General features: G+C 37.5%; 1 protein-coding gene and 1 long non-coding RNA gene across 2 annotated transcripts; one reads left to right on the top strand and one right to left on the bottom strand.

Annotated features, from left to right (window-relative positions):
- Positions 1 to 215: 215 nt before the first annotated feature.
- prtga (protogenin homolog a (Gallus gallus)) lies at positions 216 to 26,938 on the top strand. The gene is made up of 19 exons (XM_052581540.1): positions 216 to 339; positions 1,385 to 1,684; positions 8,826 to 8,970; positions 9,107 to 9,240; positions 9,319 to 9,615; positions 10,596 to 10,755; positions 11,817 to 12,064; positions 13,852 to 14,016; positions 14,901 to 15,206; positions 15,746 to 15,934; positions 20,594 to 20,689; positions 21,354 to 21,540; positions 21,622 to 21,749; positions 22,085 to 22,255; positions 23,980 to 24,147; positions 24,337 to 24,460; positions 24,640 to 24,778; positions 24,883 to 24,981; positions 25,865 to 26,938. The coding sequence occupies exons 1-19, from the start codon at positions 273 to 275 to the stop codon at positions 26,240 to 26,242; spliced, it is 3,501 nt and encodes a 1,166-aa protein (XP_052437500.1). The 5' UTR covers positions 216 to 272; the 3' UTR covers positions 26,243 to 26,938.
- Positions 10,459 to 13,261, bottom strand: LOC127976948 (uncharacterized). Its single transcript, XR_008158047.1, has 2 exons — positions 12,590 to 13,261; positions 10,459 to 12,306 (listed from the first exon to the last, which is right to left on the bottom strand). It is a non-coding gene; the product is annotated as an uncharacterized LOC127976948 (long non-coding RNA).

Below are 26,938 nucleotides of genomic sequence, written 5' to 3'. Positions count from 1 at the left end.
AATTCAAACTATTTTTAACTGATTAAAAAAACATAATAAAAAGAGGTAAATCCTCTCATGAATATCCATCTCTGAACATTTGTTTTCAGGCGGAGGAATCTCCTCACTCTCCGATGAGCCGCGTCACGCAGCGCGCTCCGGGACCCGTGCCCTTCCGCAGGAAGTAGTGCGCTCGCAGCGGTCAGCGGCGTCGCGCGCTCCGTTGAGTCAGAAAGTGTGTGGAGCTCGAGTCCGCAAGCCACGGCTCAGGCATGCTCGGACTAGCAGAGTAAATGGCGTCTTTCAAAACGGATTTATACCAGCATCTGCTGTTTCTTGCAGTATTTCTGTCAGTCTCTGGTAAGAGCGTTTATTTCATATTTGTTGGAACAGAAATTAGTTATGCATGAACTTAAATGTCAGGATGTTTCGTGACTTCAGTGTCCTGGATGAGGGGCTTCATGCACTGAAACTTAAAACTTACATAGAAAACATTATTAAATGTATATGTATTCATATTTATACATAAGATATTTGTCATTACTGAATGAATGCTCGAGCTTTGATTCACTCACGTGCGCGGAACACAATGTAACAAACTTCAAAGAAGCATCGGCAATCATGCAAATCTTACGTGTTTCAAGACATCAACATGATTCTCCTGATCACAGAAGCTTATTGCACATTCACATTTTCAAACGAAGAGCTTTTTTAATTTAATGCATCATTCACATACATTATCGTATTATATTATGCATAAAAAGTGCTTCATGCATAATCAAATAGTTGGTGATATATCATAAAGCATGCATATTGGTGTATATTTAGGAACAACATCTATAAGTTAATCATAATATCTGAAATATATCTATTTGAGTGTCACCTTATGATATTATCAAGTCTTCCTGCTGTAATATAATGCATAAAATATTAGTGATGGTTACATCATGAAACTTATATTTATGCATTGTCATATCTGACTGAATACAATATATGACTAATATGCTAAACATTGTTGTGAAATATTAGTTATTATAGTCACTTTTTATTTTTCCTCTCCGTTCTCTTTATTTCTCTTCATGCACAAAAATACATTTAAATCTATAATTATTAAAAATTTATAAAGGCAGATGCATTTCATAAATATCCTAAATGTTTCCAAATCATGACGTTACAATCTTGAAATTCTCTTTTTAGATCCTTTTAAAAGGTGTTTTTTTTATTTTGCTCTCATAGCTGCTAAATGTCATGCTGGGAATGAATTACAGCTCTTCTTTAGACAAGAATGGAGTCTCTTCTGACTTTATGAGCCATGAATAAGAGGATTACCGCGAGTAATGCATCAGGTCAAATATGATTACAGCATCTCATCTCAGTGGAAACTCGCTTGCTTCTGTCTCTGCAGGTGTGAGGAGTTTTAGTGAGCTGTTTTTTATAAAGGAGCCCCATGATGTGACCGTATTGAGGAGGGATGCTGTGGTTTTGGACTGTCAGGCCCACGGCGAGGCTCCCATCGGGATCCGGTGGCTGAAGAACGCAGCGGTGCTCACAGAGTCAGAGCGGGTTTACCTGCTCACCAACGGCTCTCTGTTCATCTCAGAGGCGGACAGTCGTAAAGACAAATCAGATGAAGGCTTCTACCAGTGCCTTGCCCAGAACAAATATGGATCTATTCTCAGCCAGAGAGCGCGCTTGACTATCGCAGGTAAGTTGCATCGGTGTATTCGTCCCGATGTGAGTCAGTTTGCTGAAATGTCTTTTGAGATTAAAGGAATAGTTCACCCAAACTTTTCTGAACATGTACTTCCCCCACCAGGCCATGTTCTGATGTTTCTTCATCAGATTTGGAGAAATGTAGCATTGCATTACTTTTTTAGCAATGCAGTGAATGGGTGCCGTCAGAATGAGAGTCCTTTTTTTTTCACTTCACGATTATTGTGATGTTTTTGGACTCTCCTTCTGACAGTTTTTGGTGAACTAGTTCTATTCCTTGTTTCAAAAGCATTTTTTTTTCTACAGTCAAATATGTTTTAAGAAAAGCGTCATGTCGGCTGTAATCAGTGTGAGATCAATCTAATAAAAAACATCAATCATCATACGGGTGTTGCAACTTTTATCACACAATATATGTAAATGACCTCAATCATTTTTGTTGACGCAGTATATAGCTCATTATATTTACACACAAATGTATATTTTTTGCATTCCACTTCCACTTGTGTCTTTTGCAGTTTCTTGTACATAGTGTGGTGTGATCGGGAGGCGCTTGGAAAAAATGCTTCTACAAAAAAAGGTTTAATCTGCAGTTATGGCCTTGTTTAGAGATCTCCAGACTAATTTCTGGGGCAATATATCGCCCAACAAAAAAGATTGCTCTCGTGTCAGGCCTGCTGGCTGTAGTCTGCTCCGATTGTTGGTTGTAGATGTGCTACAGATAGCTGGAGGATAGATGAGTGTGTTTGTGTGTGTCCGGTGCGGGGCAGGGGTCAGTGCTGTGCTCGAGGGTTCGCGGCTGTGTGAGAATGTGTCCATTGGTGTGTAAATGAGGGCCGGCGGGTCTGAAAAGCTCAGTTTGTGGACACTAGTGCCCCGGTGTTAAAGAGCACATGACCCCTATTCATCAGCACCTCCTGACCACAGCCATTGTTCCTGCTCTCCTGTGTGTGTGTGTGTGTGTGTGTGTGTGTTTGACAGAGGCTTTTAAAGTCCTCTCCTCTCCTGAGGATGCTTCAGAACAAAAAGCATGTGTTTCTGCTGAGCATTCAGAGCAAAACTTCAGCACGTCGACTGTTCGAGAGGAGTTTGCTCTTGGCTGGGTGTTATAATTAACTACAACTAAAACCATAACACTTGAAATAAAATGATTGATAGCTGAAATAAAGTAAATGACACACAAAAAAATATTTTATCGCAGCTAGTTGACAAGGCATCATTTCTCATTTTTGTTGAACTCTGAAATACATAAGATTTAGAAATTGAATTAATAAAAATGTATGTAAAAAATATAATTATATTTGTACACTTCATATTTAAAAACTAAATATCAACAATGAAATTAATATAATTAATAAAACATAATATATGCCTAATAACTAAAAACTATATACAGTAGACAGACATTTAATGGAAAAAATATATAAAAATGATTTATGGGATTTTTAGGACTTGATTTGAGATTCGTTTGATCAAAATAACTAAAATCAAAGCCAATTAATTGCAATGAAGAACAGTTTCAGAATTGTTTTTTTCATTTTTATTGTATTTCTTAAATATATTTATTTTAATTATTAATTGAATTGTATAAAATATAAAAATTATAAAAATATAATTTATTAAAATTATATATATATATATATATAATGTTTGTGTGTTTAATTGTAATATAAATATATATATATATATATATATATATATATATATATATATATATATATATATATATATATATATATATATATATTTTTTTTTTTTTTTTTTTTTTTTTTTTTTTTTTGAATATATTGTAATAATTTTGATATGAATTCAGATTCTCCAAAGATTGCTCCGCACAATTTTTTTGCTTCTACTGAATCACAATTATTGACAACTAGTAATTTGGGGCTGTTTTAAATAACTTCAGCTGAACAAAAGTTGAGACGAGACAAAGTTCATTCCTTAATGGAATTTCCTTGAAGTTTCCGGAGCGTTTAAAGAGAAACATCTGAGTGAAATCTTTCTGTTCTTGTTGTTTACACACATGCATGTGTTCAGGATGGTCATGATTTTCTGGGGGTGGAGCCTGAATGTTTGCAGGTGTAAATCTGCTAATGACTCTTGTATTGTGTAACAGGACTAAAGGGAGAAAAGCTAAATATGACACTCTCCTCCTGCCCTCTGCTTCACCTCGAGAGCCCACAAACATGACTATAGTCTGGGATTTACAGAGAGAGCATCATGGGAAGGGAGTAGTTGTGTGTGTTATGAAGTAAAGACAGCGAGCTGCTTTAACAGGGCTCTCTACAGACTCTCTAAAAGCCTGTAACATTACAGGAACCTGGGAAATACCCTCAAGACCGACAATAAAGCTACTTGAAGGGAATTGTGGGGGATATCAACTCCTGTAAATAAACAGACACATAGATTTGAGTTAAAAACATGCAAAACTGGACAATATAATGAATAAGGATGATATATTTGAATTGATATGCAATTATTTGATCTATTACTAAATTCTAAAATTATTTAATCTTAAGCATGCATATATTAACTCACTTGCATAAAAGATTTTAATATTTAATGTTGATTGATATATACATAATTTTCATACAGATTAAATTATCGAATGCATCTTCTGGACAACTTTCAGGATTTTTTATGCATTAAAATTCGAAACATTCCTTTGGTTGTGACACAAGTCTGGCTTTTTCTTACAATTATGTCTTATGCTGATTAATTTAATGCTTATTTGCATGCAAATTAAGCAATTCAATGCACAACTTTACTTATTTAATGCATTTTTTTAATGCTTTTTTATGCATATAAAATAATTAATTATGCTGATTACGTTGCATGCAATTTAACACAAACTATTAAATGCATGATCTTTCCAGCATTATACACAAACACACACTCACATAAACTGAAAGTCCTCTGCTCCTGATTGGCTGGTTTTATAGCAGCGAGTCGAGCTGATGGCCTCATGCGATTGCTTTCTGCTCCGCTAGTTTGCTGAATTGGTGAAAAGTCTCCTTTTGTCCCATCTGCCCCCAACTGCCCCGGCCAAAGAAGCAGATTTCTTTGCAGGGCATTTGTTTGACCAGATCGAGCTGGTCAGGACAGCTGGCTCTTTGCACCAATGGAAGGGCAATTATGCAAACGAGAGAGAAGTATGCAGGGATTTGGGGAAGTTTGATTACTGCTTAGTTTGTGTTGTGGGATGAGAAGTGAGAGTCCAGGGGTTGAGTGTGATTTTAGCACCGTTATGCGATGATGGAGGTGACACTTTTCTTCATGCGTGTGTTTTTTGACACCGTGTGTTGGCAGATGTTGTGTGTGTGTGTGCGCTTGATGGTTCCCCATGTTTAGACCTTTTGCCCTTCTCATATATCAGACACTATCACATGTTTACTCAACTATCTAAACGCGGACATACCTTCAGTACTGTCTTACATAAAAACTGATCAGATCAATGCATCATGCTCTATTTATCTGATCAAAAACACAGACAAAACTGAAATATCGTGACATATGATTGCCATTTCTAATATACTATCACATGCATTCATGGAATTGCAGGATGTACAGGCCTTAAATATTGTAAAGATGATCTTGTTATCATTGTAAGAGGTCTTCAGTTCCCTCACTGAATGTAAATCGGCTGTGTGTGGAGACGGCGGGTGTCAAAGGAGGCCTTCTTCAGCAGTTTAAAATTAGAAACATGCCTGCGTTTGTGACTCACGGAGGGCCGGTGATGGGAAACGGGTCCCTGAGGGCCTCTAATGTGTTCCTAGAATTCCTGGAATTGCTACAGGAATATCAAAACACTCTTTTCTTTCCTCAATTTGTATTTTTGCTTGGTGATGCTTCAGGTCTCCGGAGTCAGAAAGCTGGAGTGTCTGAGTTTGAGAGGAGATGTTTGAGGAATTTCAGAGGGACGAGATGCACAGTGTGACATGTGAAAGGTTTCCATAGATTCCCTAAGTGCTGGTCAGAAAGGTCAGAGCAGGTTGTGTGCAAGGAAACAGCGGCGAGGAGAGAAATATTCCTGCTAATAACAGACAAAAACATGGCAGCGTAGACCAGCTCATCTCTCTGGAGTCTGGATGTATGAACACAGAGCTGACTCCATCTAGTCCTGAGAGAACGATGCACTTAACAAAATAACAAAAGCAATTCGATGACAAAGTTTAATGGCAAAAAGTAGAATGTATAATTTAACTTCAAGTCTGCAAAGGAATGGATCAAATGGAAGAGAAAAAAATCAGGATTATGCTTTCGAATCATTCAAACATTTCAAAATGTGTTGAAACTTGAACAAACAGCTGTAATTCAGACAGGAATCATGTGTTTGTATTAGTTTTCCTGCTGATCGAGTGATAATACATGATTTCTTTCACCACGCAAATGGTTGTAAAAGCAAAAATACTACAAAATGCATCATATTTTCTTAGAAAGTGTTACGTGCTCCAGTAAAACAGCAAATATTATTGAAATCAGCACCCAGAATTAGTAAGAAACGGGTACTGGATTTGATTCAGGAGGACGGTGATATCAGTGCATTTTAGGATTGCATGCATGTTGCTTGAGAGTTTGCCAAAAATGCATGCATTAATGTTCATGTCATATCTGAAAATGCTGTGTAAGCAGGCAGCGTGAGGGCTACTCTTCATCTGTTTGATCACAGATAATGCTCTCGAGGTGATCGTTTGACCTGTTGCTCTTCAGCGGATCAGATAAGACACAATAGCTGTGCTGTTCTCAGAGCTCTGGGGGGAGATAAGGGTCTCGGGATAGTCTCCGGCCTCCCTGCCCCCAAACCGCTGAGAGGCCAAAGGCCATAGGGTGAGGTCCTGAGCCTGGCCTCTGATTGGCTGGTGAGGGGCCGGTTCAGGCTTCTGATTGGCTGACGGGGTCCTGAAGCTCTAGGGCTGCTGGACGGACCCTGACTGATCCTCAGCATTCTTCCCTTCTGTTCACAGACAAAGCATTCTTCTCTATTTCTCTACAGAAGGAGTGAGCGAGAGGTGAAGACAGGTCACGACACAGCGGGACTGTGTTTGTGCATAATGCATCTGCTAATAAAACCTTAAAATATCTCAAATTACCTGTGCATTAAAGATGGGTTAGCTGCATCACTCTTGTCAGAGCTGCTTCTGAGTGGGTCAGAATCTCTTCAGTGGTCTCTACAGAACAAGATGAGGTGCTTAATGAAGTATACAATTGTATAAAATGAGATCTAAATGGAGATGGAGGCCCATTAACCCCGTGTGTGCCGATCCACAGACCTGTGCTGCTCTGAGCGAAGGAGAGGAACTCGCTGAAACTGAAGTGTGCGCTTCTGGAGTTGCTCTGTTGTGCTAGGGCTTGGTTTCTGGTTCGTGTTTGGGGGATGCCTTACTGCTGCCCAGGATTTGTTGAGGTCAGAGGTTAGAGGTCAGAGGTCAGGTCAGTGGAAGGGACAGACTTACAGATCCTCTTATAATGCTGAGTTAGACTACAGACTACATCGAGCTGTGGTTTATCAAACCATTAAGTCAATTTCTGGCAAGGAATAAATTATTTAAAAAGGTGATTGCAGCCTTTTCTGGACAATTCAGACTTTTTTCCACTAAATCTATATCTCCTAATTTTTTTATTTTTTTTTTGATGATGATTTTGTCTGTTTTTTATTTTTTTTATTTTTTTGAATTAATTCATCACTATATGCTATTGTAGTTTGTATGAATCTTTTGAATTAGCCTTTTAATTTCGATTTTCAGTATTCAATGGATAACTTTGGTTGAATTTTTAGTCATTTTGATATTGTTTATTTAGTTATTTACCCAGTATTAGCGCACAAACACACACTGCATCCAGTAGGTCACCAGATGCATGCATAGTGTAGTTTAATTGACATTCTAGAAGTGCTTTTACAGAAGAGGAGCTTCATGACTGGTAGAATTATGTATGAAGCATCATAAATGAGTGATGATGACTTCCTGTCACTGACTCAACATTCAGGCCCGAGGCTGGCTTTGTTATTATCTCCGTCCGAACATGAGGTCTGTGTGTACAGCAGAGCTTCCATTGATTCCGGTTAACTAATTATTGACCGGAGGCTTCTCCAGGGGTCGAAGGGGTTGATCTGAAGGGCTTTGGTTTGGGGGTTTTATGGCTGTTAGCCTGAGAAGACCTCACTAAAGAGACACGGAGAACAAACATTCATGTCTTTCGATCCTAAAAGAGGCCGTTTATGGGGAGCTGTGTTTGCTTTTACTGATTATCATCATTCAGAAAGACAGAAGAGTCTCTTTAAAGGGATGAAGCTATTATTATGGTGGACTCAAACTGAAACCGTAAAAAAAAAAGTAAGATAACTGAAATAAAAATTCAGCTAGTTCCTAAATTTCCATTTAGTTTACCTTGTATGAAAATAAGTCTAAAAATGAAATACAAATATTAAAAACTACATAGACATATAAGAAAAAATATATTACTAAAACAAAAATGTTAATAAAAAAACGAAATATAATAATAATAAATGATTAATTAAACTATTAGTAAAAACTAACAGCACACAAAAATTAAAATGTCATTATATTTTAAGATTTTTTCATATTTATTTTATTTTATATTTATTTATTAATTTCAGTTTAATTATAAAGTTAAAGAAAATCCCATGTTTAAAGAGTTTTTTTTTAATGTTAATTCTATTTTGTTTATTTAGTTAAAAAGGTTATTGTATTTAAAAGTTGATGTTTCCAAAGTAAATAAGTAATAATCATGATTATTTGTGATTTTCTCACTCTTAAATATCTCTTGGCATGAACACTTTCTAATTGAACACAGATGTTTTTATTAGAGAGAATCACGTGAAGGTAACAAGCCAAAGGGTTGTGTTTAGTTTAGAGAGGAACACACACACACACACACACAGAAGTGTTACCAAAAGGTGTGTGTTATGCTAGCGTGAGGTGTTTGTCTAAAGCTTTTGGTTCAGTTTGCCTCGCTTCTTCTTCTTCTGTCTATTTTATTCTATTGTGTTAATCTCTCTCATACTTGAATGGCTTGTTCAGATTTGCCATTAAAACAACACATTATCCATTCACAGCTCAATAAGTCTCTAAATGTTGTTTTCTAATGGTCACTATCTGGTTGTCTTTCTGCAGGTTTATCCTCCTTCACTCAGCAGCCGGCATCAATCACGGTTACAGAGGGATCTGTCGCACGATTCAGCTGTAAGATCACAGCCACGCCTCCACCAATCATCACCTGGGAGTTCAACAGAGTCACTTTACCACTGGCCACTGAAAGGTAAGCTCCGCCCACCTACGAGAGGGAGGAGGGGCTTAGTATTGACCGCTTACTCTTGAAAAAAATCATGTTTTTTCATTGTGCATTCCAATGAATCTCAATCAAACTGCATGAATGTTTGCATGTGTGTGTCCAGAATCACAGTCCTGCCCGGGGGAGTGTTACAGATTCAGGGAGTTGAACGGGCTGATGCTGGGAGTTACCGCTGTGTGGCCGTTAATATGGCCAGCCGCCGCAGGAGCTCCGAGGCCGAGCTAACCGTGACCACAGGTCTACATCCAGATCACAACACTAGTATTCATGCATGCTACAGTCATTTTCATTTGCTCTCTTTATGCTTCCCAACAGCTCCATCTCCCAGAGTTCCTCAAAGACCTCGTATCATCGCCGCTCCGCAGAATCTGACCGTGACGCTTCACAGCACGGCTCTGCTGGAGTGCATGGCGACCGGAAATCCTCGTCCGCTGATCTCATGGAGCCGCGGCGACCAGAAATCCATCGACGTTCACAAAACCAAGGTTCTCGGCAATGGAAACCTGCTCATTTCCGACGTGAGACCCCAGCACGCCGGGATCTACTTTTGCCGTGCAACTACGCCGGGAACCAGAAACTACACGATTGCAGCCGCTAATATAACTGTGCTAGGTAGAGTACATCAACACAGGGTTTCTGTGGGTCTTAAAAACCCTTATTTCACCTTTCCACAATTTAAGGCCTTAAAAAGGAGTTAAATCAGAGCAGATTCTTAAATTAAAGTGCATGGCATTTAATGTCACATGCATTGAAAAAAATGATATTTGAACAAAGTGAAGTGAGTAAAAACCCCCCAAAAATTATGTGGATAGGGATGAAAATTACTTTCCAGTTTGCATTCAGTTGATGCACAATAGCAGATTTTTGTTCTTGTTTGAACCTTAAACGAATTCTGATCAACTTCTTAGAAAAAGAGACTTCCAATCTTCTGAAATTGTACATCTCATGTGAATGTGTCTTGATTTAAGAATCATTTGCTCTGGAAAACAAAACAAAAATACTATTTTTAGTGTGATTAGAAAATGCAGTAAAAGTTAGAGCTATTCAAGCCTTAAGCTATTCGTATTAGTAGTAAAATGTATGAAAAAATAATGGATATAGGTACAAAGTTGAAGTATTGCTAATGGAAGACATATACCATATCGACATATTGTGCTCCCATCAATGTATTACTTCATTTATATATATATATATATATATATATATATATATATATATATTTTTTTTTTTTTTTAATCATTAGGATATTAAGTAAGGATTATGTTGCATGAACGTATGTTGTAAATTTCCTACCTTTAAATATATCAAAAATATATTATCATTAGTAGTATGCATTGCTAAGAACTTAATTTTGACAACTTTAAAAGTTTTTATTTTTTGCACCCTCAGATTCCAGATTACATCTTCAAACCATACATCAACAGAAAGATTATTTATTAAGCTTTCAGATGATGAAAAAAATCTCTCTATTTTTTTTAATTGTCCCCTATGACTAGTTTGTGCTCCAGCGTCACACATAAATAAAACAGCTGTTTTAGATTGCACAAATGCATGTATTTAATATATGCGTCTGTGCATTTCTTTACATGCAGCGGCGCCGTCTCTCGTGGAATGGCCAGAAAGCGTGACCCGACCGAGGGCTGGTACCGCCCGCTTTGTGTGTGTGGCAGAGGGATCTCCAAAACCTCAGATCACATGGCTGAAGAACGGTGAACCTGTTCACTCCAATGGACGTGTCAAGATGTATAACAGGTACTGCCGTGTGAAAAACATCCGTGAATCATTGCATTCGAGAACATGCATTGGTTAAAACAATAAATGTGTTTCTTGCAACATTTGCATCTGCTTAAATAGTTTAATGCAATAGTTGATGCTTTTAAAGCTGTAGACACTGCTGCCCTAAAGCCTGAACCCAATGCATTTATAATTTATGTCTGTCTTTAATTTGTATATTTTGAGCACTACGCTCATTTGTCTGCTGGAAACTCTGTCCTGCTCAAATATTCATCAGCTGGTTTCTTCTGTGGAACAAGAGAGGGTTAATTATTCAGTGCTCTGCTAATGGGGCTTGAGCTGATTTACTCATTGATTTTACTCTAATTTGTTTTCCTGTCTGGGTTTGTTATGGGACCCTAAAAACCAAAAGAGGAGGGTTTCCACCTCAACATACACACGTTAAACATGCATGTTAAATATATATATATAAATATGTATATATGTAAATATTTATTCCTGCAGTTCCTGTATCAACAAATATTCAAGTTACAAAACAAAATATTGATGTTAAAAAAACATATACATATATAAAATAAAATTATATATAAAATTCACTATATTCCCCAAATTCACTAATAATAATGAGGTAGTAAAATGTCCTTAATTTTTGTGAAAATAATGCTAAAAAATAATATAATATAATGCATCCTGATGTTTTGTTTATATTAGTTTTCGTTTTTCTTCATGATGGGTTTTATTAAGTTCTTAGTTTTATAAATTAAATTAAAATTAAAAATTAAATTAATGCATTTAGCAGACGCTTTTATCCAAAGGTTACATTGCATTCAGTCTAACAATGTTTCCTAACATGTGTTCCTTGGGATAATTTTATATATTTACATATATCACTAAATTGAGAATATGGTAGTAAGATGCGCTTAGTTTTTATGAAGATAATGCAAAAAATGTTACCAGTTCAAAAATATTTTGAATTTGTCATGCAATATTACCAGGTTTAGTGAGATGTCAGTATATCAGTATCTTGAGGCAAAAAGGATAAAAAAAAACTCATAATGAAAAACTCTTGTTGTTCACAGTAAACTGGTGATTAACCAGATCATTCCTGAAGATGACGGCATATACCAGTGTCAGGCGGAGAACGAGCAGGGGTCGGTTCTGGCCATGGCTCGTCTGATCGTAGTGATGTCAGACAACCGTCCCAGCGCTCCCAGAAACATCCGCGCGGAGACCGTGTCCAGCTCAGCCATCCTACTGGCCTGGGAGAGACCCATGTACAACTCGGACAAAGTCATCGCCTACTCTGTGCACTACATGAAGGCAGAAGGTGAGCGTCTCTGATATAAATGGTTAAATGTGGAGCGGAGAGTGGTGAAAATGCACAAGAGCCAAAAAATGTCCTCACTCTCAGGTCATGCAAGATCAGAGTTGGTTTCTTCATCAGGTTTGTAGAAATCTAGCATTGGATCAGTGTCTCTTCAATGGATGCTCTGCAGTGAATGGGTGCCGTCAGAAAGAGAGTCCAAACAGCTGATAGATCCACAGCACTCCAGTCCATCAGTTAACATCCTGAGAAGAATAAAGAAGAAGCAAATACAATATTAAGATGTTTTTCATAATCCATGATTCATAATTCTGGTCTGAATCAGGAGAGAAATATGCACAGATCATGCACTATTTACAAGCCAAAACAATATCAAACGAATATTTGGGTGGATATTAATAACAACAAGAGATGAATTTATAGCCAGATTTAAAGTTAAAAGTTCTTAATGATAGATTTGTTTCTTGCAAACATGCAACTTTTGTCTTCTCCAGATGTTAACTGATGGATTGGAGTGCTGTGGATTACTTAATTTATTCCCGCAGTAAGCCCAGTTTAAAAGCATTGACGTTCTTTCAGCTTCTGAGAAAAATTGCCAAAGCTTGTGAGGAGACGAGGTAGAGAAAACAATGAGACATCCAACAGGAACTCCTCGGACAAGTGTGAAGTCTTTATTAGGGCTTTTGCCGGTTGCACTTGGACTTCCAGAATTCCAGGCCATTTAGTTAGAGAAGAATAGTTGAAGAGATAGAATACACACTGCATCTGCTCTGGAGGGCAAAAAGCATCGGAAGTGATCGAAAGGGCTGCAAAAGCAGGCTAATTATCCCGAGTGTTGGAGTGTCTGAAGAGGCTTTGGGGGGTTTGTCTCTGTGCGTCAGAGTCAAAGTCTTCAGCGTGGCCATTCAGCACCAGAACAAGACCTTTTCTGTTGACTGTGGAGTATCTGGTTTATTGAGACTCAGTGCTGTAGAGTGTTTCTTTTATTTGAGCATCTTAATGTGGCCTAATTCAAGTGTTATCAGGTGCAGTGGACTTGTGGGAAAACCAGCAGGTGGAACTTGCCTTTAGTTAAATTGGTAATGTGGTTAATTAAAAGAAGGCGTGGCCAAGTTGATTGAGTTGACAAGTTTCTTTTTATTCTAGCATTGGTTTTTTAATAGCCACACAGACTAATAATGAGAATTCATGCATTTTGAGTTATGAAGGGTAAGGAGCATGCATTTCGGACGATATAATTTTCCTCTGCACTGTACGTTTCTTTTTAATTGTGTGAATTATGCTAGAAATTTCTGATTAAAACTGGTTTCAAGGTAAATTCTACATCTTTTTTTTGTATCCATGCATTGTTAATGTGAATTCATGCATTTTGAGTTATAAAGGGTAAGGAGCATGCATTTCGGATGATATAATTAGTAAAAAAAGAATACAAGATTATTATGTACAAGAGTAAGTTTTAAAGAAAATAACATTTAAGTTGTTCAATTCAATGTGGTAATTGGCATTTCTTTTTAATTGTGTGAATCATGCTAGCAATTTCTGAGTAAAACTGGTTTCAAAGTAAATTCTCCATCTATTATTTTTTTTTAGCATCCATGCATTGTTAATGTGCATTTAAAAATGGCTTTTATTCAAAGTGACTTCCATTGCATTCAAAATGTGCATTTTATCAGTTCATACTCTCCCCAGGAATCAAACCCAAGATCTTGGCATTGCAAACACTGCAATGTAGTTGAATTTGTCATGCTTTTCAGTATTGTGAAACATTGAGTCCTGTCGTGTCCCAACAGGTCTAAATAACGAAGAGTACCAGATCGTTATCGGTAACGATACTACCCGCTACATCATTGATGACCTGGAGGCTGGGCGGAACTACACCTTTTACATCGTAGCGTACATGCCTATGGGTGCCAGCCGCATGTCTGACCACGTCATACAGCACACACTCGAGGACGGTGAGTAGCGGATGAGGATCAGACCTTCAAACCTATGTTTAAGGACAAAATGTTTGATTAAAACGTTTTTTCCTGGGAACAGATTTGGAGAAATGCAGCATTGCATCAGTGTCTCATCAATGGATGCTCTGCAGTGAATGGGTGCCGTCAGAATGAGAGTCTGATAAAAACATCACAATAATCCACAGCACTCCAGTCCATCAGTGAACATCTGGAGAAGAGAAAATCTATGAAACGAATCAATCATTAAGACAATCATTTTTAACTTCAAGCAGTTGCATCCTGCTAAAATACGAGCCCATACTAACACTTCCTCCAGTCAAAACGTCTATCTCCTGTTGTCTCTCACATCAAAATCCAGCCTCATATTTGTTTAGAACCGTTTTAGCTTGTAAATAGCACTTGAACTGTGCAGAGTTCTCTCCTGACTCAGACCAGACGCTATTATGGACTCGCATTTTGGCCAGAAGCAATGGCTTGAAGTTAAAATGCCTTAAAGATGTATTTGTTTCTTACAAACTTGCAGTTTTTGTCTTCTCCAGATGTTAACTGATGGACTAGAGTGCTTTGCATCAGCTGTTTGGACTCTCATTCTGACGGCACCCATTCACTCCATTTTACTCGGATTGAGCTGAGTGTGCTGCAGCACCTGCCTTTAAAAAAGATGCAACATTATATCGTTGTATAAATTATATTTTACTATATTTCCCCTGAGATCCATTCATAATGCTTATCATTATTATTGTACTGTATTTAAGCTTCTATATGTAGATGAGGTCTGTTATGGCTGTTTGTGGCTTTGCTAATGTGTCCGTGATGTCTGTAAGAACTGATTGTCATGAAGTAAATGTTCTTTCTGGTTTCTCTCTCTCTCTCTGGCTCAGTCCCCGTGCGTGCTCCTGAGTTGAGCCTCACCAGCCGCAGTCCGTCTGATATCCAGGTGTCGTGGCAGCCTCTGTCTCATAAGATGAGCCGCGGTCGTGTGTCTGGGTACCGCCTCTCGTACAGGACCAGCACAGACGAGGCAGTGACACAGCTGGAGATATCAGGACACAGAACCCATCACCTCCTGGAGGGTCTTCACCCAGACACCACGTACCTGCTCCGCATCTCTGCAGCGACCAGCGTGGGATGGGGAGAACCATCGGCCTGGACGTCCCACAGGACACCGAAGGCCTCCAGCACTAAAGGTGGAACATCTGTCTATCTATCTATGTGAATCTTCTGCTGTCTGTAAGTACTGTAAAAGCGTCACCAGACATGCTTTGAAAAGATTAGTGCGAATCCCTCTCTCTTTCTCATTGCTTTGGGCTGATAATCTCATTAAGGCATTGCATTTGTTCCTGCATGACCTCTGACCCCTCTTCTCATCCACATGGGAAAGGTTATAAAGCGAGAGCCGCAGGCCTCTCACCGTGAGTCACCTGTGATCTGCTCTCGGTTCGGTTACTGTGCTTAATATAAGGCCTACAGAGATACAGAGTGTGATCCGTCTGGATGAGAGAGACTCATAGCAGCAGTTGTTGCCGATAAATCTTGAAGATTTGTTCTCCTGAGGTTACAGGGCTGCTTTGAGATTAGTCATGTTTTGTTCTTCCTGTCAGATATAAACCGTGCAGTCTGAAATTACAGCACTCCTAACACAACTTGACTTGTTCTGGCACAAGATCTGGGATTAACTGATAATGCGAAGCTGTGTTTCTGATTGGCTGTGTGTTTTCTCCCACAGTGCCCCTGGCACCAGTGCTTCAGCTGGAGTCTCTGAACTGCACGACTGTGGTTTTGCGTTGGCATCTCCCAGCGGGCAGCAGTGCTGGACTGCAGGGCTACAAACTTTCCTACCATGAAGAGAGTGAACCAGCAGGACCGCCGACCCAGATTCCCCCTCACCGGCGCCAGCACACGATTGGAGGCCTGGGTGAGTGCCAGTGACTTTAGAAACTCATATTCAGCAGCTGTGTGCAAACACGCCAAAACACAGCATGGAGAACCGTTTGGGGGTCTTGATCGGTCAGAGAGGGACGTTAGCTTCTCTGAACGCCGTCCAGTGTTCAACGCTCAATGGAGCAGAATTGTGCACTTTTCATGAATTTCATTTGAATTGAAGATGCAGAATTGCAATTTGAATTTAAACCTATGAAAATAGCATTAAAATCAACTGAAATTTGTACGATTTTAATTCAGGCTTCTTTGAAAGATTTGAATTTTTTTTTTAAACATTTTGAAGGTTTGGTAACACTTTAGGATAGGGACCAGTTCTCCATATTAACTTGTATATTTGCATGCCTTTATTGAACATACTGGCTGTTTATTAGCACATATTCTACATCACTTATCCTACCAATTTGCAGTAAATTAGAAGTTATTAATGCAACTGAATGAGTGAATGAGGATGGAAAAACACTTACATTTCCAGAATGCATCAACTGTGTTGAATAGATTTAAATTGCAATTCAACAATTTCCTTTTCTTGCCAATTTCATTCAACTTCTGTGTGTCTGTGCTAATTCGGTTTAAATTTCACACTCATGAATTAATGAGAGCTGGGTCTGAATTCTGCACAACACTGACATCTTGAGATCAGCTGAACTTTTGTCTGTAACGTGTGAGATTCATGGTGAAAACACCCAGACTGCTCTCATCTGCCCGATGCATGTTCTCATGTTGGATATTGATTATTCTTTCTTAACTCTGTTCATTGCTTCATCCTGGGTCTGTTAATGAACAGGACGGCGCTTTGCCAAGAACTGAAGCATTTGAGTGTTTTTAGAAATGTAGATTTGTGGCTCTCCTCCCTAAACTCCCAGTGACCCTCCCCCCGTGACCTTTAACCCTGCCAGCCCTCTGCCTCAGTGCTGGTCTTCCCATGAGTCTCTGCAGGAGGGCGTTGCAGGTTTGCGGTGTTCTTGCCCTTTCGTGCCACTAAAGGTCACTCTCATTCAGGCCTGTAGTTCAGTGGTGGTCATGAATGCTGTCCCACAATGCTTTGCTTGAGCCATCTGTGGCCATAGAGAGGTCATCCAGCTGGTCAGCATCTGACACAATGCACTGGACACAATATTTGCACAAGTGTCACATGAGATCACTGTCATCTGCTGACTGGAATTGAGTTTAATGTCTGTGGCCTGATATCTCGGTTGCTTCACCTAGACAGCACTGGGGTTAAATGGAGAACAAATAGAGACTCTTGTTGAAGAATTTCAAAAGAACGTGTGTCCTTTAGTCGGCGGTTGTATTATAAACTAATTTCTCATCAGATGATCAGAGCTCTGTACTCTTACTGGATGACAACTTTGGGTCTGTTTTTAAGAGAAACGTCTGAGACAAAGTTGACCATTAAATAAATCATAACAGAACTTCATTAAATCAAAAATACACAGAAAAAAAAATTAGAAAATAATTTTTGAGGACAGAATGTGGGACGAGGTTCACATCATCAAAGCCCCCAGACACACACACACACACACACACACAATGACAACCATTTAAAGCAAGTAAACCTGGTAACTTTCCCATGATTCATGATTCTGTTTCTGAATGAGTTTCTGTGGTAATGGATGTCATTGAGTGTGTTGTACATGATGTTTTTCCCTCGGGTGTGTGTCATTGGTGATATGTAGTGTGAGGGTCTGAGGGTTACTGACTCTGATGCTCACTCTTTAATTAACGCAGGCTCATTCATTAGCTCTGCTAGAACATCCAGGAGAGCTGATCTCTCTTTAGTTTTGTTCTCTTTTGTATTGGCTGTGTCTCAAACTGACCTCCGAGGCACCATAACATCACATGTAATGATATAGGATGATTTCCACATTATTATTATTATTTCAAAATGTCTTATTTCCCCCCCTTAGCTGTTGTTTGTGGAATCACGCACGTCTTACTCTCCATGCGAATTGAAGTGAGTTTTCTGTGTCATTCACCATCCAAATACTTTCTTTATCTCTCTGAATGCTGATGGCCTGAAGAAAGAGTCCTGGCTTGTGTGCCTGACCTCTGACCCCAGATTCCTAAGGAGCTTTATCTGTGTGTGAACCTTGACCCCTGACCGGCTCCACCGAGCCTCTTCATGACACACACTGTTTACCAAACCGTCCAATCAGGACAGGGCTGCTGGGTTTGGCCCCGCCCCCTCCACCCCGCTCTATAGATCCAGATCTCAGTGGCTGTGATGTCACTGATCATTAATCAATCAGTCCGGGTGATAGAGGTCTGATTCGCCAGGCTTCAAAGACGACGTTCTGTCAATATCAGTGTTAATCGAATGCTTTATCTGTCTGAGATCCTCGATCTGATCAGAGTTTCTTTTCTCTCTAACAATCATTCAGCCTGTTTGATTCACACGCATTCAGTTTTCTTGACTTCAGATTAACTCAATGGCAATGTTGTTCTACTGAAAAACATTTCCAGTACTTGAAAAATAAAAAGGTAAAAAAAAAAAAAAAAACTCTAAATACTAGATGAAAATCTTTCTGAACATTTCTAATGAAAATTAGAAATCTTATCTTGCCGAATAACTGAAATGAAACGTTGGAGTAAAACTGTAAAGAAAACAATAACATAGAAATGTATAAAACACAGACTAATAAAAATGACAATAGCACAAAACCAAACTACTGCAGATTAAACTAGAATTAAAATCAAAATTAAATATGAAAACATATTTAAAATAAGAGTTATTATACCGAAGAAAACTAAAACCAGAAAAACATGTGTGTCACTTGAAATAAAATAAAAGTTAGATGAAATATTATGATATTAGAATTAAATATAAACAAAACGAGGAAACATTTGTCATCTTTGTTTGGTTAAACTTGAAGTACTTAAATATCTAAAACTAAATGAACTAAAAACTGTTTTTATAAAACTTTATAGGCATATTGAAAAATAAACTAATAAAATATTGCATAACATGAAACTTTACTAAAATTTCAAATTAAAGTGGAAACTGAAAAATGAAATCTAATCCAAATTAAATGATCGATAATAAAAAGATGATTTATCACACCAAAGGACTGTTCGTATGATAAGCCCAAAAGTAAAAACAAATTAAACTGAGAAAAAAAACAGATTCACAAATATACACTTTAGATATGTATTTATGTATTTATGTATTATGTTTAACCCTTGAGTCTTGATGCTGTAAAACATTCATGTTGATGTTATTTGCCAGCTGCACAATTACAGACAGTAAGTCAGGATTGTTTAGTTGCAGGATCTGAAGCTGAGAACACATTCAGTGACGTCAGGATTGAATCTGTGTGTTGTGTAGCGCCGCCATGTGGCTAAAGTCAGTACTACAGGACAACATGGACACCGCAGCAACTCGAATGATGTGATGCTCCTAAATAATTTAATATCAATAAAATCATTATAAAGAATAAATACTATTTTAAAATATGAATTTTATCATAGTTATTAGGATGTTTAAGATTGTGTTGTGTAAAAAAAAAAAAAAAAAAAAGTAATTTCCAGCCCTGAAAATGAAAAGAAAAAATGTAAATAATAATTATTGGTAGTTCATTCATGCTACACAGTATATTAAATAATATTTCCTTGATTAAAATGTATATTTGTGAGTTGCATGTCTATCAAATATTTTTGTTAATTTAGTTAATCCAAAACAATTTAGATAGCAACTTTTAGAGTGCAATTTTTATAACAGTTATTGCTTTCCTGTGAATTTCTTTTGAATATATGATGAGCAGATGAGCTCAGTCTCTTTATGATCGCTGAGTTCTGTGGTTTTGGTCACGTGACTGACCTCATGGCCTTTGGGTCTCTGATTTAACCCTTTGGTCAGTGGTCAGTCAGTGAGGGGCTGAAGCAGATGGATGACGGGGGATGGACACTCGTCTTTTGTGTTGAGCAGCCGGAGAATTGACCACAAACTCACTGACCAACACTTCCAGCTCAGGGCATCTGCTCATGCCTATAGCCAAAAATACATCGTATGGGTCAAAATTATCCATTTTTCTTTAATGCCAAAAATCATTAAGATATTAAGTAAAGATCATGTTCCATGAATATATTTTATACATTTCCTACTGTTAGTATATCAAAACTTAATTTTAAATTAGTAATATGCATTGCTAAGAATTCATTTGGACAATTTTAAAGACGATTTTCTCAGTATTCAGAATTTTTGCACCTTCAGATTCCAGATTAGGTTTAAGATCAAACAGTTGTATCTCAGCCAAATGTTGTCCTCCTAATAAACAGTACATTAATAGAAAGCTGTGTAAAAGATGCATACATCTCAATTTCCAAAAATTGACCTTTATGACTGGTTTTGTGCTCCAGGGTGAGAGTACTCTGTACTGTTGCTATTAAAGCTGTGTATCAGTAGCAGAACACATCATGCATCATTTCATGAACAAGCTGAACGATCAGCAATGCATCAGTGCATGGATCAATTTAGAATTGCTGATCGTTTCTGACATTTCTGCTTTCTCATGCACTGTAAAAAAAAAAGAAGCAAATATCTGTTGATTTGTTGCTGTATGTGTGAACACCCAATTAACCCATTCTAAATCCAGCAGCAAATTTTTTTTCTTCTTCTTGTATTTCTTTATTATAGATCCAAGAAAAAAGTACCATGTCAAACTCCTGGCCTATAGTTTGATGGGTGAAGGATACCAGGCAGACCAGACCATCAGCACACCGGGATGTGTTTGTGAGTCCAGCTGCGACACACACACACACACACACACACACACACTTCTAGAGCTTATTCTTGGCTTAAGTGGTTCTAGACAATTATATAGGTTCAAGTTTCAAATAACTTTGTAAATGCAAGAAATAAAGATACAAAAAAATATAAAGAAGAGCTAATACAACTATGTATTTTTTTTTTTGATTTTTACTGCATGAAAAAAAATTATGCAAATATTTAAATTGATGCATTACATAAAAAAAAAGAGATTGTTAAAAAAGATTTCTATTATAAATGCTGTTTCCACAAAATATATAAAGCAGAACAAATATTTGTAACATTTGATAATAATCAGAAATATTTCTTGAGCAGCAAATCTTCATATTTTCATGATTTCTGAAGATCATGTGACACTGAAGACTGGAGGAATGATGCTGGAAATACAGCGGAGCATCACAGAAATAAATTACTCTTTAACAGAGATTCACATAGAAAACAGTTGTTTGAACTTGTAAAAATATTTCACAATATTACTGTTTTTACTGTTATTTTTTTTTTTTCAGGGTTATAATTAGCGTTAGGATTCAGAAGAATTTTTAAAAAAGTGTGTAGGCTAAAAAAGATTGAAGTGAATATGTAATTGAAACACATGTTTCTGTGTGTGTGTGTGTGTGTGTGTTTGCAGCGGTCCGTGATCGTCTGGTCCCGCCCCCTCCTCCGCCTCATCACGTTTACGCCCGCAGTAACTCCTCCTCCTCTGTGTTCCTGCATTGGGCCCGACCGGCTTTCACCGGCGGTCAGACGGTCAACTACACGGTGCGCTGTAACCCGGTGGGACTGCAGAACGCCTCGCTGGTGCTGTACCTGCAGACGTGAGTGTTACTGACACACACACACACACACACACAGACTGTGATGCACGTCCTCTCATATGTGTGTGTGTGTTCCTGCAGTGCGGCCCAGAGTCTGATGGTCACCGATTTGGACCCAAACACCAATTATGAGTTTGCAGTTCGTCTTCATGTAGACCAGCTGTCCAGTCCCTGGAGTCCCGTGGTTTACCAGAACACACTGCCTGAAGGTCAGTATATGTACAGTATATTTTATGCATTTAGCAGACACTTTTATCCAAAGTGACTTACATTGCATTCAGGCTAACAATTTTCTCCTAACATGTGTTCCCTGGGATTCGAACCCCCATTCGAACATACACTCAAAACACAGTCTTGTCACATTTGGAATAGTTTATCCAAAAGGACATAAAATGATTAAACATAAGTTATAAGAGCAAGCTTGTGTATTAAAGAAGCATTTTGAATGCAGAAAAGTGAACCGAAGAGGTTTCCGTCTGTATTGTGAAGGCACTGAGTGGTTTTGATTGACAGGTGTCTGTTTTTCTGTCTGTTCTCCGATCAGCTCCCACTCGAGCTCCTGTAGGAGTGAAGCTCACTCTGATTGAGGGAGATACGGCGCTGGTGTCCTGGAAAGCGCCTGACGAGCTCAACATCGCCGTGACTCGTTACACCATCCTGTACGCATCACGCCGAGCCTGGGCCGCCGGAGAGTGGCACATCCTGCAGAGAGAAGGTGAGTGTGCCTGCTTAAACCATCATATATATATATATATATATATATATATATATAAATATATATATATATATATATAACTTCTGTTTCAGCTGGTTCCCAGTGCAACATTTTTAATTTTCATGTAGTTTATCTTGATTGCAATAAAATATCAAAAACTGACATTAACATAAAACCATATATACTAAATGCATAAAAATGAGAAAAATACACAACGAAATTACAACTTTTTTTTTTTTTATAAATGATGTGTCACACATCTTAGTATTTCAGATATTACATAAGTTTTTGTACTAGAGCTGAAAAATGCATTTTTTATTGTTATTTTATTTAAAAAAAGTAAATATTTTTTCCCAAAAATAAAATTAATGCCTTTTAATAATTATGTATAAATAAATAAATCACTGATTGAGGGAGATACAGCGCTGGTATTATGAAAAAATAATAATAATAATAATATATATGTATATATGTATATATGTATATGTGTGTGTGTTTGTGTGTACTGTATTATTTTGTAATAATATAATACTGTATTTTTTTTTATTTTATAGCTGTACATTATGGACATTAATCTAACCAGGGTCATTATATAGTTAACTTAAACAAAACCATAAAAAACGTTACTGGAAATAAAATAAATGTAAACTGAATTTTAAAAAAATCATAAAGGTTTTTGGACATTTCTCATTTTCATTTATTTTGACTTGAGCTTCTAAAATAACTAAAACTGATTAAGAAAGCTGTAAATCTGCTTTGATACAGTATTATACACTTCACTATGTGCTAAAACCCTGAATCTGTTGGTCAGAAGTAACCACAGCGGTTTGCAGTAAAACTCTGATCCTATGCCGTCACATAAAGAAAGATGAACGAGACAGGCGGTAAAAAAAAATCTGTTCAAGAACATGCACAAGAAATTATATTTAGCATAAATTTACATGGAATTTGTTAATGTAATGCAAAAATATATAATTGTCATTTTTTTACATATTAGGATTTCTTAAATATCTATACAGTTCACCATTGTAATGTTTGTAATGCTGAATTTAATATTTGCTGATTTTAATGGCTGTGGACCAAAAGTAGAAGTTGCATTAAATTAAATGTTGCATATTAACATGTACAGAAATTGTAATATTCTCAACATTTCTATGCAAAAAATATGATAATAGATAATAGATAAATATGCTTTATTTAAAAAGTTTACATTCTAAAATTACTCAAATCTGAAATAAAAAATGTAAAAACTAATAACTGATAAAAATGGCAAAGACACATCACACAACATTATTAAAATATAAAATAAAATTCAAATTAAATCTGAAAATATAAAAATAAACCAATTGACAATACTAATACTAAGATAACAGCGTTGACCACCAGTTATTGGGTTATATATCAAAGTATTTTCAAATGCATTGATTCAATTGATTGTTTTTTGAGATTTGGCCAAATCGATGGTCTCTATGAGCCAACTTTGGCTTGCAGTTTGAGCATCTCTGGACTAAATCTAAATAATCTTAATGCAAAGTATGGAATTTATTTATTTATTTTTATTTATTTTTTTGACTTTGAGATTCACACAATTAATGAAAAGATATAAACGTTTTTTACAAAGCAGCACAAAAGGTCCAAAAGGTCCACAGTATTTTCGAGTCTTATGATAAATAACTCATGAGCATATAAATATATTTTGTTAATAATGTCACTCTCGTTGTCAGGGAGCGTCACGATGGCCCTGCTGGAGAATCTTCAGTCCGGTCAGGTGTACTTGGTGAAGGTCTCGGCGTCCAATCAGATGGGAGATGGGCCGTTCTCACCTGCTGTAGAACTGACTGTGGCTACTGATGGACACGCCCCCCGAGCACATGGCTCCGCCCCCGGCACAGGTGAACAACGGAAGCTTTCCAGTCATGCAGTGCCCACTTTAAGCTGGAAATGATGTTAAAATCAATAGAAATATTGCATTTAAATGCATTATCTTACATGCCATTCATGTGAAGATTCACATAGATGAGATAAACACACAATGCAAGCCATGGCATCATCTGCATACTGTTTTTTTGCTCTGTCTGCAGCGTTTTCTGCTGGTTTCTATCACCTGGATCAGAGGTCGATGACGGGGATTGTGGTGGGCGTGTGCATCGCTTTAACCTGCATCATCATCTGCATCTTCATACTGGCCTGCAGGAGCAAAACCAGGTAACAGATTGCTAATTCAGATGATAAATCAATACTATAATCATGTATAAATAAATAGTTTCTTTCTAATTATTCCACATTATATGGGTTATATAATTACAAATGCATTCTGAAATGTTAGTTAGTTAGTTGATTGTTTCTACGCCGTATCCATAACTGAAATGCATTATTCACGACAGGAAGTCATCCACTACCAAATCCATCAGACAAGCAGGAGGACAGACTCCGCCCACTGCTGTCCGTCTGGCCAATCAGAGTCAAGATGAGAGTGTGGAGGTGATGATGCCCATGATGAGGGATCATTTCATAGATGCAAAGGCATGTTTAAAATGACACATTCCTAAAAATACATTTCAAGTGAGTGTGTGTGTGTGTGTGTGTTTTATAGAAGTAATGTTCTGATGATTGTTTAACTCTTTCAGGGCGGAACCAATCTGATCATTAACAGCTGTGGACCAGTGAAGCCCACCACAGAGAGGAAGAAAAGAAAGAGGTGGAGCTTCTTTAAGAGGGATAACAAGGTATGCAACTGTTTACAACTTTCAGTGAGGATTATTAAAGAAACAGTCAGAAAAATAATCTAATACCCGAATGAGGGTAAAATATTTAAAATAATGTCTTTTGTTGATTTTGAATGCTTCTATTGTCCTCATTTGTAAGTTGCTTTGGATAAAAGCATCTGCTAAATGACTAGATGTTAATATAATAATACTGCAAAAATATACAATATATTATATTCAAGTTACATTATCATAATACTTTTATTTATTTATTTATTATTATTATTATAAATGAGTATAAATTAAAGTTGGTAAATACTGCCAAGATGAATATTCTGTGTTGTTATTGTAAGGTAAAACTAATATATATATATATATATATATATATATATATATATATATATATATATATAAAAAAGGCTGAAGTACTACATTTAACAAAACTGAAACAAAAATATATTAAAGCTAAATCAAAAGGTAAAACAACAAATAATAATAATAATGATAAAAGAAATATTGAAAATATTGATACATTTATATTATATAAATAATACAGTGAATATCCTAAAAGGATGCGTGTTTATTGAAATAATGAATTTGAATTATAATATATTGTTAAATAGTAGTGACTTGTTTGTTTGTTTTTTGCATGTAAAGTTTTTTTTTTTTTTTTTACATAAAATTACTTAATTACCAAATTTCTTATTGTCACAATGTAAAAAAACAACTAATACGAAAAAGGTTAGTTTTCATTTTTAAGTAAAATATAATTCTGTTTCTGTTTCTTCGTGCGTTTTGGATACACCCATATATAGTATGTCACTTTTGGACATCTTTTACATGTCTCTTAAGTTCAGAAACTCTTCTTTCTCTGTTGTTTACTGGTGTTTTCTGTCTCTATCAGGATGTGAAGAGGGTCTCCAGTCCATCTTACTCCTATCATCACGGCACCACGCTGCTGTGTTACACAGAAAGCTCTCCTCAACACCCGCCGTCCTCTCTGCAGGGCCTGTTTGGGCCACCGGGGGGCGACAGTGAAGGCTCTCATTCCAGCGAGGGCAGCCACGAGACGAGCGACTCGGGACGCTACTCTCATGACGACACCGAGGCTACTAACCTGTCTATGGGTGCCGGCAGTCACCCGGCTTCCCTGCAGGGCGAGGATAGCGACGCGACGGACAGGAAAACGCCCGTTCACGAGGATACAGAGAAAGAGCTGCATCCCCACGTGATCCTAATGACACTTCAGAAACAGGAAATGATGGAGCCACATCCTGTTTAGCAAAAACCCTTGTGCTCTCTAGCGCCCCCTTCTGCTTAAACGGACTACTGAGCAAGTCCTGGACGACCCGAGACGTCCACATGGCCCTTTTTCTCGGTGAATGTATTTGTTTCTCTCTTTTGTGTGTTTGAAAGAAACTCGAACCTCACCCACCATGAATGTGTGACGTGAATGTCACGTTTTTCTGACATTACCTCAGGGAGAGAGAGCGGAAGAGCCTCTCTTGACTTCCTAATCTACCTCAGTTCAGTATTTAATGTCCACTTAAACACTCGACAGTGTTGTTTTCATGTTTGTTTGTCTGTCTGTTTAATCCTGAAGTGTGAGGCGCAGTCACAGCCAATCAGAACATAGCTGCTGTTTAATATGCAGGACTTTGGACCAATAGGAGTTCACGGTGGGCGCAGCTACCCAGCTCATTGCATCACACAGCTAGGACTGTGTTTTTTACCTACCTCAGGTTTATAAACGTTAAACTTTCAGTTAAATGTTTTACTCTGATGTTTACATGTGATTTATTTGCGACTCCACTTCAGGTCACGTTAGATTTCTCAGGTCTGCTGTATGAATGTGTCATATTTTTGCTCTTATAGTCCCTGTTTTATACTACCTCGTTTTACCTTTTGATTTTTAGCAGCAGTTGTGTTTGATTTCTTTGTCTCAGGGATGATTTGAAAGCCATGTGTTTTGTACAGT

The sequence above is a fragment of the Carassius gibelio genome, chromosome B18, assembly GCF_023724105.1.
Source record: "Carassius gibelio isolate Cgi1373 ecotype wild population from Czech Republic chromosome B18, carGib1.2-hapl.c, whole genome shotgun sequence".
In the NCBI taxonomy this organism is placed as follows: Eukaryota; Metazoa; Chordata; class Actinopteri; order Cypriniformes; family Cyprinidae; genus Carassius; species Carassius gibelio.
This window is presented reverse-complemented; position numbering and strand designations above follow the sequence as displayed.

Excerpts from the sequence above, each read along its gene's own strand:
- prtga (XM_052581540.1), top strand. The coding sequence starts at position 273 with ATGGCGTCTTTCAAAACGGATTTATACCAGCATCTGCTGTTTCTTGCA. Across the intron at positions 1,685-8,825 it reads AGCGCGCTTGACTATCGCAG|GTTTATCCTCCTTCACTCAG; the intron begins GTAAGTTGCATC and ends GTCTTTCTGCAG. Across the intron at positions 8,971-9,106 it reads TTACCACTGGCCACTGAAAG|AATCACAGTCCTGCCCGGGG; the intron begins GTAAGCTCCGCC and ends GTGTGTGTCCAG.